Source organism: Haliotis rubra, unplaced genomic scaffold (genome assembly GCF_003918875.1).
Source record: "Haliotis rubra isolate DU_JTF1 unplaced genomic scaffold, ASM391887v1 Scf963, whole genome shotgun sequence".
NCBI lineage: Eukaryota > Metazoa > Mollusca > Gastropoda > Lepetellida > Haliotidae > Haliotis > Haliotis rubra.
The window spans coordinates 191,951-206,921 of record NW_025767705.1 but is presented as its reverse complement, the minus strand read 5'-3'; the positions used below and the strand labels follow the sequence as shown (position 1 = coordinate 206,921).

The 14,971-nt window shown below is 40.7% G+C and overlaps 1 protein-coding gene across 1 annotated transcript; it reads right to left on the bottom strand.

Moving 5' to 3' along the window:
- Window positions 1-61: 61 nt before the first annotated feature.
- On the bottom strand, window positions 62-7,191 carry LOC124265153 (serine/threonine-protein kinase Nek4-like). Its single transcript, XM_046699941.1, has 6 exons — window positions 7,102-7,191; window positions 1,804-2,064; window positions 1,402-1,502; window positions 1,152-1,248; window positions 447-554; window positions 62-349 (listed from the first exon to the last, which is right to left on the bottom strand). The coding sequence occupies exons 1-6, from the start codon at window positions 7,189-7,191 to the stop codon at window positions 62-64; spliced, it is 945 nt and encodes a 314-aa protein (XP_046555897.1).
- Window positions 7,192-14,971: the final 7,780 nt, after the last annotated feature.

The following is a 14,971-nucleotide window of genomic DNA, read 5'->3' as shown; positions in this document are numbered from 1 at the left end:
TGTCAAGGTCTTATATGCTTTCCAAATTGGCAATATGATGCTGACAAAGCAAGAAGAATTTTCAGGGTTTCGAATCCTTGATCATAGACTTCTTGCAACACTGCACAGCCATGGTAAGTGGCGCTCCTAGAGACACTTCGGTCGCCAGCGTAAACTTGGCACTTTTGTATCTGCCCAGTTTGCAGACAATCGTATGTGTACATACACTTTGAGTGTTGTTTCCGAATTCCTTGACTGGTCTACGGTCTAGCAGCTGTTCAGCACTTGGTCGTTCATCCGGGTCCTTGTCCATCATCGACTTCACCAGTTGACGCAGCCCATCACTGTAAGATGTATGTATCAAAGGAACCTATGACAGAGGAACGATGACATTTATTCTTCCTGGTGTTCTGGAAACGGTTTAAAATGTTTATCATTTTGGTTTACTGTTAATACAGTTTACCTACTTTGCCAGAGACGATTGCAAAAACGAGGCATGACATATCTGGGGCGCTGAAAGCATGTTCTCCTGCCGCGATCTCGTACACCACACACCCGAAACTCCAGATGTCGGTCTGAAATAAAAGTGTGAAGATAAGGGACTTGCCAAATGGTTTGGAAGAGCCGAACATTTTTAGCAGGACCTACAGCATATCTTCAAATATGCATATTTCTTTGTTAGATTTTCACCTTTCATTTTTACTGTTGCTTTTGTTAATTTGTTTTACATGTGTTTTTTCGGAGTTGTAACCTACGACCAAATAAATATTGTTTTCAGTGACAGAGAAACATAATATTCTGTTAAAAGTCCCGGGAACAAACTGATCCCAGGACCCTGGGACAGAGGTATATTTTGCAGAAAGACCCCAAGGACAGAGGTATATTCTGCTGAAAGACCCCAGGGACAGAGGTATGTTCTGCTGAAAGACCCTGGGACAGAGGTATATTCTGCTGAAAGACCCTGGGACAGAGGTATATCCTGCTGAAAGACCCTGGACAGAGGTATATTCTGCTGAAAGACCCTATACAGAGGTATATTCTGCTGAAAAACCCAGGGACAGAGGTACATTCAGTTGAAAGTGCCTGCTGAAAAGCTATCCCGCGAAACCAGGGCCCTACAAAACAATAGTTTGACGTCACAAGTTGTATATAAAGTTAAGGAAGAGAGCTACCTTGTGGTCGTATCCTTTCATCTGGAATATCTCGGGACTCATGTAGAACGGGGTTCCTGCCATTGTTAACGCCATGCCCATTCCTTTATCGAGGACCCTACAATGAGAATGTTCACTGTTTTGTCAACGTTCTTGTGCTGAATCGACTTCCAACACCAGCCCCGCGTATACTGTATCATAGGTGTGCCATGCAATCCTAAATGTATTGTTTCCAGACATCAAGAGTGTTCGAAGTACATTGTATTCATACCTTGCAATACCGAGGTCCCCCAGTTTGATGTCCCCCTCAGCAGTGAGGTAGATGTTTTGGGGTTTCAGATCTCTGTGTAGGATCTTCATCTGATGCAAGTACTGCAACATAGTTTCCCGGCACACGATAAGTAATTGTAAATTCTGGGAGTTCTATAACCCATGAATAAAAAGTATCAGTGGCAGAGAAGTGGTTGTAAGTTTTCACAAAACCTAACTCAGTCCTCTCCTCTGAACTCAGTTAATAATCATATAAATATCCACATCACTCCAGATGCATTATGCCAGGAAGGTGGGGGTGGATTTCAGCGTCTGTTGATCATGCCGAAGGCCCTGGTTCGATTACCTACATGAGTATTTCGCAGAGATATACAGTAGCTAAAAAGCACACTCGTCCACTCACCGCTAATGCTGAAGCCGTCTGATACACCCAACACACGATCAAGTCTTCAGGCAGTTTCCCATTGGAGTCTTCCAGGAAGTGTGACAGATCCCCGCCCTCGCAGTACTCCGTGAAGATGAATAGGGTGGACCCGTTAAAGGTGGACGCCACGTACCGCACCACGTGATCATGGTCCAGCTCTCGCATCAGATTGGCCTCCCTCTCGGCACTGGCCCTCTCTTTTGAGTCTGCTCTTGACAAATCCACAGTTTTCAGGGCGAACTGACGATAGGGAAAATAATGTCTTTATGAGCGACTGATCATGAGGCACTGGTTAACAATGTGACAATTACAATACTTTGGGGCTAAAGGTAGCTATTGAGTGACAATTGCAAAGGCTGCTTTTTCAGCAACTTACATCGACGTGCTGTTTCCGGGGGCGCATGCAGGGGTTTGTGTGTTTTATTTCTATTGGTTAGGGGAGGGTGTTGTTTTCTTACGTACATGAGTCATACCTGGTCGTTATATCACTGGTGATATGTTCACAAAGTGGCCATTAGATCGTGATTAAAGTCATGTTTTCCTGCACTTGGGGATTGCTTCACTTCTTACATGGCTTCTTCACATCCGCACTTGGGACAAAGGCGGCCCTTTCGTCTCAGTTTGTCTGGACAGCCAACATAGTCTGCGTCCCTTGGGCGTGTCCGAAACCTTTGATTCTGGGTTCGAATCCCACATTCGCCATGATTTTATTGTGTCATGGCCTCGTATACCAGTATATTGCAGAGTGTGCCACACAGTCAGGATCGTGTTTACCCAAACAGGATTGTTTAAGACACTCGTGGCATAGATAAAGCATAGCTACGTGCGTTTCAGCATTAACTCCAAATCGGGTGTATACTTTTGCCCGATAGTGAAATCCAACACGACTGCTTGTTGAAGGAGGAGTACAACAGTGTATGGTTGTAACACACAACTGAGTGAAGCTGTCGTATCTTTTTTTTAAATACATGTGAATTCAACGTCACACAGAGTTGCGAAATCATAAAAGTTTGATGTATGATATGGTTTATTGATGCTAAATTTATAATATTTATGTCAACAATCGGATGTTCAATTTCTCAGACGAGAATCAGAATGTGTACGCATTTATACTACCATCACCCATTTAGGTATACATATATTTATACGTGTTTACTACTGTTAACCATTTTTTATTCCCAACCAATGCAATTGAATTACATCATAAATTAATTTAATGGTTATTACCAAGTGATCTAAAATTTCTTAATTTCAAAAAATAAGTTGCACAGTTAGTGACATTTTTTAGAATATGTTCGAATTATATTTTTCGCCAGCCAGCTCTCGAGATTGAAGATAAAAAAACACACAAAAGATGACCTTATTTTGGTTGATATCTAGTGCGGCGGTTCACCATGCAGGGTCGTCCGGGGCTTTGGAATCGAACGTAAGTAGAGATTGTAGGGATAAACATTCACTTGTGTCTGGACAACATGTCCACATAACTGAGAATAACTACTATGTACCTGTTGTGTTGACACACACACTGCACCAGCATGAAACACGAACACCGGGAGATAGGGGTGATCATGAGTACTGAAGGGAAACAACTATTGTGATAGCGATAGTCTGTTGAAACATAACATAGCATGTGTTTAATTATTGCTTATGTTTGCATTGGTGGATCCAGAAGGGGTCCGAACCACCACCCCTCTTTTTTGAAAATGACTTAAGACCACATTGAAGATTTTTTTGCGTTGACGGAGCCAATGGGGTTCAGGGGTTTTAACCCCCTCACACACACACACACACACACACACACACACACACACACACACACACACACACACACACACACACACACACACACACACCTTTCACAATTCCTGGATCCGCCCATGGTTTGTATGTCTGTTTGTATTGTACTCTCTGTTTTAACATGTCATATACCTCTGCTGTACACAAAATTCCCTCCTTGGGTAATAAAGTATTATTTTATCTTATCTTATCTTATCTTATCTTATACTATTGCGACCAACTATTTTCTCCTTGAATTGTCTCACTTGGAGTCATTTCTCAAATGAATGTATAGTTTATATGAAATTAAAACAAGTTGAAGTAATTTCGGTCTCTTTTAATAACTGACAAGAAACTTGAAGCACAGATCAAGTTAACACTTAAAACATAAACTTATTGTTATTCACAATTTCGAACTCCTAGTCACATGCCGTGTTTGCCGCCATGTTTGTTTAAGAGGTAACAGGGGCAGATCACTCCAAATCAAAGTGAATTTCCTGTATTTGGCGCTGCGCATTTATCAACGGAAGTCAATTACTAAGGTATCGATAGTCACAGAAACTATCAATGCATCGATAGTTTTTCGTTTCTACCATCGATTAATTGCTTTCGGAGCCGCAACAATTGCAATCTATCGATAGTTCGATGCATCGCTACAGCACTGCCGGGAGATACACTGATATGTCAACCGAAGGGGGTGTGTGTGTGTGTGTGTGTGTGTGTTCCCACTTTCACGCGTCCAGTCAACCATGACAAAGAGGCCAGTAGCAGATCACCGTACAGCAGGCATTCGACGATCACTTCATGGGAATTGTGTCCTGTTTGGAATGTATGTTGCTATTTCTATTTCAAGCGTGTACACATTCCACAGCATTGATTTTCATTTGTAGGTTCTCTCTTGGCACTGGTGCATGTGTGGCCGACCACAACACCCCAAACAGTGAGTCAATGTTGTTTTATGCCGTTGTATGCACCAATCCAGCAATATAACGGCAGGAGACAGCAGAAATGGGAAGGGGGATCGAAGCCAGGTATTCAAATTCAATCCGTTCAATCAGTCAAGGGCATATATTCTTTGCATAACAAGAGAGCAGACGCTATCACCATGGACACAGATCTAGGATGTTGTTACTTCGACTCGAAGTCATGGGGACCGCCTCCGTGGTGTAGTGGTTAGAGCGTCCGCCCGGAGAGCGGAAGGTCGCGGGTTCGATCCCCGACCGCATCATACCAAAAGACGTTAAAATATGGTACTTGTTGGTCCCTGCCTGGCGCTCGGCACTAATGGGTACAACAAGGACTGGTCGGCTCGGAGTCAGTATAATGTGTCTGAATGGGGTATTCATGCTTCACTGCGGCATGGTATCTCAGTGGGCTAGCACTATAAAACCAGCAAGTCTGGGCTAGTACAAGCAGCCCCACATACACATACACACGCATGCACGTCGTCATATTAGCGAAATATTCTCAAGCACGACGTAAAACCCAATTTCACCTCACCTCGCCTCGAAGTCATGGAAACTTCATATCCGCACCTGCATGATCGAACTGTCTGTCACGACGAGAGGGGCGGACATGTCCATTACACGTTGTGCTCACACAAATATCAAGGCAAATGTGTTCGTCTGTTGATTAACGCCGAACTCAGTAATATTACAGTTATAGAACGCGTAAAACGTCAAACAATTATATGAAATTAATCGAGTCTGAACCAGACAATCCAGTGACTGACATCAGGATCATCACGACATGCATGGGTTGCTAAAGACCTGGGAGCCGTTGTACAAAACAACCTTAGCGCTAAGGTTACCTTAATTCTGTGTTAAGGTATGGGAGTTACAGTCACCTTAGCGCCAAGATCGCTCTGTACAACGGCACCCAGTTCCAGGTCAGTTCTTCAGGGCTCCGAAGGCACGTGACAACAGGTATAACCAATCAGGATTTTAAAGCATTGCCAGCATTTACGTCATACTTTCTGTCAGATAGTTATTGTCCGTATGAGAAATAATTGGTAATACAATGCATTTCTTTTCAATTATCCGTTCTGAGGGAAAACGAATTTAAAACAGACGCTGCATTTCTCAATCGTTTTTGACATGCCAAAGAAATCGAGCTATTTTAACACTTTACTACACAAAAGATACAAATCGGGATATAACATATGGGAGTTATAGATTTTATGAGAAACAGGGTTTTCTATTCCAATGGCAAAATAAACACATGCACAGTTAGTGTACAGAATATGGCCATAAGTGAGTCATCATTTGTGAAATTCCCACTGACCTGCATGTTAATTAACTCTTGCAAGAATAATTTTCATAAATTTAGTTTGGGTCGAATTACTTTCAATACTTATCTACCAGCTGCAAATACACATAATTCCCATTCAATTTTCCTATGGTTATAAGAAAACTGCAACTATTAAAACAACAAATATTAGACATACCAATCAGGTTTGACGTGGCTGTCTATGGGATAGATTAAAATTAAGTTGTACTTATGGTGCTTAATCGGGTGTCATTCGATAACTAATCAACGGTATGTACTACTGTTACCAAAGTTTCCTGATCAAGTTTGTTGACGCGGTGTCGATCTTCAACACAACGCCTTGTGAATTATACTTAACTAATGGCAGACAAGCGGACTGGGTATCTTACCCAATGTTCCGTTATCAAGTTTGTTGGCGCAATGCCGATCTTCAACAACGTATTGTGATATATACTTGAGTAATGGAGGGTCTGACACCTGCCTGTGGCTTGTATCGACGTTCACTTCATACAGTAGTTGGCCATAAGTGAGTCATCATTAGTGATATCTCGATAGACTTACATGTTAATTAACTGTTGCAAGAATAATTTTCATAAATTGAGTAGAAGTCATTTTATTTTGATATTTTGCACACATCTTGGAAATCATCTTCAGCTACGTGTACATAATTTTCTTTCATCTATCCGTTGATTAGTTATCGAATGACACCCGATTAAGCACCATAAATACAAAATTCTAAGGACAAAATATGTTCTAGGTAATGTAATAAACGCACACGCACACGCACACGCACACACACACACACACACACGATTATTTCGCCCGCAATTCATTTAAGAAATAACTTCAAACACATTAAGAGAACCTGTAGTTTCGTCAAAAGGAAGTCCATGAAACAAACAAACAAATAATGATAGTTGTAATAATATTCCCTCTTTAAATTACATCCTATATATACACATGTGTGCAGTATGCAATCAAAATGTTCACATAAATCTGATGGTGATTTACCTCCATGTGAAGCCACAAATCACGCTCAATATCAAGTGTACAGGCGAGTACCAACATCGTTTGGTTTTAACTGTTTGCACACAATTTTAGTCATCTCGGAGAAGGCAAGTCCAGAGAGGTACAAGACTTTGCTGTATACCACTTTGGTGAGACCCAGTAGTACAGGTATGGCGCCATCAAACCAAGGATCAGAATCAAGACTTTGGTAACAGTAGTACATACCCATTCCGGTTCTGTCTTGTGTTTGATGAGGTACACTGTTCCAAACGCCCCCGTCCCCAGCTCCCTGACGATCTTGTAGTCCGACTCCATGGTATCGAGGGTACTGAGACTATTCTACCCTAATCCGACGAACTGCACGCACGGAGCTATGTTTTACGGTACTTCCGGGTACGGGCTCAGTAAATCGCACAGATAGTATTTGAGTCATTGCTTTTATCTACCATTACAGATCTATGAGCCAGGCGGGTAAATAACTCCCCACTTTAACTTCGTCTTTATGGGTGAAGAAATGCCTACGTTTTTTACCGGATTTACCCTATAGATGCTACCATGTGTGTACTTTGCTTGGACATAAATTTATGAGCAGGCATTTGTGCAGATATTGTATTACTTGACCCAAACTTCTAATGCTTCAATGACCTCAACGAGACACCATTACACTGTAAAAATACAACATAATGTTAACATGGTCAAATTACTCTTAGGCTGGATTTACACTACGTCCGCATTTTTTCACGCATGCGTTACCGAGTGCGTTTTTTCCAATACACTAGGTGCGGTCATCTGCGATATAAGACGGATGAATATAAGATGGAGGAAAAATCCGAGCTTCTCTGGCAGTTTCTGTGCATGAGGAGGAGAACAGAACACGGAGATGGTGGGTACATCCCTTAAACCAACAAAGATTACTTGAAAGAGCCTATAATCGTCTTATAAGGGAATTATTAGGGAATTAAATAACATCAATCTGTTATGTGTTTTCGAAATATTGAACTAAAGGTATGTAGAAAATATTTACTTTCATACCAACATTGTTCTCTCATACACTCAGGCATTACTAATTCCACATATATAGAATTGGAGCAGTGCTAACTCCCCTGGGGAACATAGTTCTGAGGGTTCTGTTGACGTGAACCAAATTGAGCCTCATGAAATATCTGGGGCAATTTTATTTTTCATGAGACTTTTAGAAGCATCTTGAAGTAGCTTGTTCTGGGAATGAAATTTATCAAAGGTTTGTCATATTATTGTATATGTTATGCACAGACAGGCGCAGAAACACATTAAAATAATATCTCAGCCTGTCTGCAATTGGAATCGCATATTTTTATCGAAAGATGAGAAAATAACCTTACCTGATTGTCAACGTGTTGGGGAAATACCTTATAGGAATGACGTCATTAGGGGAATTCCTCATGCGAGTTCATTTGCGTTGCGTCAAAAATAGGAGGCCTACCTTACACAGACACGCGTGCGTCCTTGCAATCTGTACACATAACTGCATACATAAACGCCATAAATGCATTAAATATGCAAAAATAAGTACATGATACAGCCACTAACATGGTATATCCATACAGGAGAGCCTCGGCCGCTGTTCGTGGTTTTGATAACACCTGTATTAGAGGAAGTACGGTTTTTACCTGACAGGGTTGATCATGCTCAGTTTATATGAATTTGAGTGTCCTACGTTCTCGAATACGAGGCATCTTGTGTTTACAGGTTTATCGTGATATCGACTGTCGCTACACGTACGTTGTCAGTATAGAACTACTAAAATCAAACTTGTTTCACCAAGGTGTGCAAGGATCCTTTGATCATTGGTTCGAATCCCAGATTAACGCGAAAATCAAACTTGTTTCACCAAGGTGTGCAAGGATCCTTTGATCATTGGTTCGAATCCCAGATTAACGAGAAAATCAAACTTGTTTCACCAAGGTGTGCAAGGATCCTTTGATCATTGGTTCGAATCCCAGATAAACGAGAAAATCAAACTTGTTTCACCAAGGTGTGCAAGGATCCTTTGATCATTGGTTCGAATCCCAGATTAACGCGAAAATCAAACTAGTTTCACCAAGGTGTGAAGGATCCTTTGATCATTGGTTCGAATCCCAGATTAACGCGAAAATCAAACTTGTTTCACCAAGGTGTGTAGGATCCTTTGATCATTGGTTCGAATCCCAGATTAACATGAAAATCAAACTTGTTTCACCAAGGTGTGTAGGATCCTTTGATCCTTTGTTCGAATCCCAGATTAACATGAAAATCAAACTTGTTTCACCAAGGTGTGTAGGATCCTTTGATCATTGGTTCGAATCCCAGATTAACGAGAAAATCAAACTTGTTTCACCAAGGTGTGTAGGATCCTTTGATCATTGGTTCGAATCCCAGATTAACATGAAAATCAAACTTGTTTCACCAAGGTGTGTAGGATCCTTTGACCAGTGGTTCGAATCTCGTAGTCTTGATTATGATCCTTGGTTTGATGGCGCCATCCCTGTACTACTGGGTCACCCTGTACTACTGGGTCTCCCTGTACTAGAGGGGTCTCCCTGTACTACCGGGTCTCCCTGCACTACTGGGCCTCCCTGTACTACCGGGTCTCCCTGCACTACTGGGTCTCCCTGCACTACTGGGTCTCCCTGCACTACTGGGTCTCCCTGCACTACTGGGTCTCCCTGCACTAGTGGGTCTCCCTGCACTACTGGGTCTCCCTGTACTACTGGGTCTCACCAAAGTGCTATACACCAAAGTCTTGCACCTCTCTGGACTTACCTTCTCCGAGATGACTAAAATTGTGTGCAAACAGTTAAAAACAAACGATGTTGGTACTCGCCTGTACACTTGATATCGAGCGTGATTTGTGGCTTCACATGGAGCTAATTCACAAACAGATTTATGTGAACATTTTGACTGCATACTGCACACATGTGTATATATAGGATGTAATTTAAAGTGGGAGTATTATTACTTCTATCATTATTTGTTTCTGTTTGTTTCATTGATTTCCTTTTGACGAAACTACAGATTCCCTTAATGTGTGTTTGAAGTTATTTCTTAAATGAATTGCGGGCGAAATAATCGTGTGTGTGTGTGCGTGTGCGTTTATTACATTACCTAGAACATATTTTGTCCTTAGAATTTTTTTAATTACTGATTTTGTTTGTTTTCTTTGTAAGTTGCCTTCTGTTACATGTCGGTAAGTGAATGACCATATACTTATACACCTACAGCATCTGAGTTTAATGTTTAGGGCCACTCGCAGTAATATTCCAGTATTCAGACTAGCTTCAAGATAGCAGTCAGTAAATGATCCGAGTCTGGGCCACACAAACCAACAGTCCGCATCGTCGGGTTACAGTGACACGCAATCCACGAAGTCATCTGATCAGCTCAGTCTACTTTTAGCGACAAGCGAGTGAATGTTGTTTTACGCCGATTTTCCAGTAATAACAAGGTGGGGGACAGTAGAGATTGGCTGTACACATTGTGCCCATGTGAGGAATTCCAAAAATTCCAAACCAAGGAATTCGGTGTGACGAGCGAATGTTGTAATCACTAGGTAACACTACCGCCCCCATTTTCAGACAAGCTGGGGTTGTTGGGGGACAAATTTCTAACAGGTATCCCAACGAGTCCAGTTGAAACAGAAAGTTATAGTCTTCAATATTGTGTTATGTGTTTCACAGTAACCTGAGGCGTAGATAATGGTATTGCTCGGAGAAATAATTCAAAAGCTCCCAAGATAAAAGAATTGTTCAATGAGATCTTAAAAAGACACCAGCTTCCGTTGACTTCGAAGCAACATGGGGCGGTGGGGTAGCTTAGTGGTTAAAGCGTCCGCTCGTCACACCGGCCACCCGGGTTCCATTCCCCACATGGGTACAATGTGTGAGGCTCATTTCTGGTGTCCCCCGCCGTGATATTGCTGGAATATTGCTAAAGCGGCGTAAAACCAAACCCACTCACTTGAAACAACATAAAATATGTGAAGCGTCCCAAAAATCCCCCAATCTCAGTGTGCCCATGAAGATACACTGATGCCGTACTGTTTGGGGCTTGCTCTTGTGGGTTTGGTTGTTGTTGCTGTTTGTCATAATACAAATGGAACATGTTGGAGAACTATCTGATATTTTCTTTACGTTTCCAAGCAAATTCTTTGTTATCTTATGATCACACAATGCCATTGAATTTTGCAGTAATTAAACGACATCTTATATATTCATAATAACATGTATTCTATTAGCCATGTCATCTGTATCTATTGACCACCACATGTATTGCGTCGTCATAGCATTGTGACGTCACGTCGTCGGCCAGAGTTAACAGATACTGTTCAGTTTTACCTGATGATGGGGCCAAAACAAGCCCTGAAACGTTGTACTCGAGAATAAAAAGAAGATGTAACCCAGAAAACATCTCTATGTTCATCAAATATCATCTTCTAAAATGCCAATCAAGCATCTGGTCAAATGTAGTATATGTTACATTTGGGATCACACTTTCTTAGTAAAGTACAGATTCTTGTACTTTTGTTGGATTGGGTCCAATCCTGGATTCGAACCCACACCTAATCGCCAGCACTCAAAGTATGATGCCTAACCCGCTCAGCCACCGCCCCTTCCGCAAAAATGTAAGTCGGACAACTGGTAGTCTGGACTGCGGACTAAAGTACTAATAGAATCTGTATTTTACCAAGAAAGTGTGATCCCAAATATAACATACTCCTTTGTTCCCTTAGTTTGTAACTGGTTGAAGCATCAGTTCGTCATGCTGAAGACCTAGTTTACACCCCATCCACCACCCACACCAATTTTTGGAAATGAATGATATCTAACGAGAAAGTGTATGTGTACTACAGCGAAGGGCTTTGCATCCAATTATACTCAACCTATTTATGTTGTGTCTATTCGCTAAACGATATTCCTTCTTCGAAAGAGTGATTGAGTTAAAATTTAACGTCACATCGGCAATATTTCAGCCATATCGTGACGAGAACAATTAATTTTCTACATAGTAAGTAATGGTAAACTGTAAAAACCTGTCAACGAAGGACAGTAAAATAACTAGATTATCACAGATTTGAAATTAAAACTAGTAATTAAATCTACAACATTTCAACTATAGGGGACAGCACAATATCAAAATAGGCTATAGATCGCCAACAACTGAAGGTAGATCACCATATTAGGGACCATGGGGACTTACAGTACCTTTGCTACCTGCTTCTTCGAAAGAAGCATAATACTAGTAAATAACATTTAGTATTATTCATAATAATATTATAATAAAAATAATGAAATTAACTGAACAAAAAGCTCATGATTAATTTACATTTTTACAAATGGCTCGTTAGACACACAAAACGTAACTTTCTGTTTACTTAGAGAATAGTTGTATTTGTATTTGATGCAATACAAATATACATTATTTATATAATAATCAGTATCGATGACGTCACATTCTTCAGTTTACTTTGTATTATATATGTTGCATGGGAGCGGTGTAAACATAAGCTGTAAAGCTTGTTCACCAATCCTAATTAACTCTCGTGAATAAATAAAAGTTTAAAACAAAGAAATATAGTAAACCTATCGTCACAGTGTGACAGTGTAACCGTTCATGGGGTTGATACATCTCTGCACCGATTCAGTCCGGTTGTAGAAATCTTCCCTCACGACCCCACAATCAGACCGATTAAGTCATGCTGCACGTGCAGAGTCACTCGGGGGTATCGTGTTCATTTCACGGGAATATAGTGAAAGTCATCGCCCACAAAACCCGACCATTCCTGACGATAACGATTAAAATTCATTCTCCATATGTTGATTAAAAACCTTTTAACAAGCGCTAGTAAATAATCTAAAGAAAAATACAATAACATTTTTCCTTTCATGATGAAATATGTCAAATTCCATGAATAAAATCATACGAAATATTTGCGAAAATGTCAAGATATATTTTACGTTAGCCTGCCACCTTGTTTAAAAATGGCCTGTACCGACAATGCTAAGTTTCTGTTAATTCTATCAATCATCCAGTTACTCATACAAAAACATCTCGGCTGACAAGATTAACTCACAATGGCGGTAACAGTGTTATTGAGATGATGGTAAACAATACACTAATCACTGACATGGCCGTTATAACAACACACTTCATGCAATTCGCGAAACGCCAATCAATTACAACACGACTCTAATCATCTCCATTAGGTATTTTACTCATCTGCCAAGTGACATGTTTGAGAAAATGTCAACACAGTCCTCCTGGGTATAAATATTTGAGATGAGTTCACAACAAGCATTCAACTTGTGATTTCTTACACTTCGAAAACAACTCACTTGCTCAAGCTGAAATATTCTGACCAACCAAATGGAAGAGCACTGCGAGGTAAGTTGTCTCTTCGGTTTTCATTGGCTAATAAAAATGTGGGTGACAGCGCATGATGTAAATAGTATTGACCTTTCCTGGGGATTGACTTGGATTTACATCAGGCTGACGTCTGGATTATTACATCATACGTTTGCTGGATATTTTGGTCATATACATAATATGTTTACTTTTATCGTCAATTTCACAAGGTAAGCCAATAAACATCCTTTATTGTTAATATGATAAAATATCTTTGGTATCTGTTCATAACAGCAACTGAATTTACCAGAGTTATCTCCCTTCAAGGTTAAAAATGGATGTCAATAATTTGTGTCAGAAATTGCCCGAAAATATTTTTCGTTGACTGTTTCTGTAATGTGTGCATGAACAGTGCAAAAACTATTTCAACATAAATTCGGTTAATTTTGTAGTAAAGATATGACTAACCACTGGTTTGGGCCAATGGTAATTGTTATCAGATAAAGACTATAGTTTCAATCTCATCACGAAGGTGCGGGTGTCAACATCTGCCAGGTAAGTCGGATTCAGTAATGGTGGCGTTCGAAATGAGTTCATCAGTTGAGTCACTTCCACGTTCAGCATTTTCTAGTGGTGTAATTATTGAATGATCATAATAGCTGAACTTGTCCGGGGAGAGTTTGAACTCAAATCAAATCAAAGCATTGTCAGCGATATCAAACGAGTCATAATTATCACTTTCTGCTTTTGACACCACCCCTACACCCGAGATGCATGCTGTCTCCATGCGCTCGTGGACATGCAGCACGAAAACTGAATCGCCAACTTCAGAGCTTTTGTCCAAGATCAACTCAAAATGACCAGCACACATAATATTTTAGAGGACCGATCATGAATTTCATGATAAGATAACACGTACAGAAATTTCATAATGAGATCAATCGTAATTTTGCATTAAAACGTTCTTACCAAAGAAATACAAAATATTTCCACTTTGTCCAAGAATTAATGTTTTTGTTAGCTACTTGTGTAAAATACGAAATAGTATCATACCAATCTGTAATTGCTGCTCAATATCTCGTTTCCTGGATTTTACATTGCGAGGTAAAACTGATCGTTCAAATATCTGAAAATGTGCATGGCTAATTTAATGACGCTTCACCACTTGAGATTCATTACGTATTTTGCACTTTACATGATCACACAACGCAGCATGCACATAATCGTGCTCTACATTACATACTTTCCAATATACAAGACCTTTGACATTACGATGTACTATTAAACGAATAGGGCGGTGGGATGGCATAGTGGTTAAACCATTCGCTCGTATGCCTAAGGCCCGGGTTCGATTTCCCACATGGCTACACTGTAATAGAGCCCAGGTGTCCCTGCCGTGATATTACTTGAATATTGCCGAAAGCAGTGTAAAATTACACTCACTCGCCATTAAGCGAATATTCGGCCGATTTATCTAAATCTTGAACTCTAATGTTTCAGCCTCCGTCCATCGCTGCAGCGTCACTAGCTCCTCACTTCAGCTACACCAACAGCTCCGACCTCCTGCCATGGCTTGCAATTCTGGGCGACAAAGCAGACGACACTGAACAGGGCATTCCTCGTGTCCAGGAAACCGAGCAGACGATTTGGACCCAGAACACCGACCACCTAACTCTGGACGCGAAGACCATAGACGACATCACCACGATGTCTGACATTGTTAAAGACGTCGCCC

What these genes read in the sequence shown, in the direction of transcription:
- LOC124265153 (XM_046699941.1), bottom strand. Translation starts at nt 7,191, where the DNA reads ATGGAGTCGGACTACAAGATCGTCAGGGAGCTGGGGACGGGGGCGTTT. An exon ending in GGGGACCTCGGTATTGCAAG is followed by an intron (nt 1,249 to 1,401) that starts GTATGAATACAA and finishes TTCTCATTGTAG; the next exon opens with GGTCCTCGATAAAGGAATGG. An exon ending in TTGCAATCGTCTCTGGCAAA is followed by an intron (nt 350 to 446) that starts GTAGGTAAACTG and finishes CCTCTGTCATAG; the next exon opens with GTTCCTTTGATACATACATC.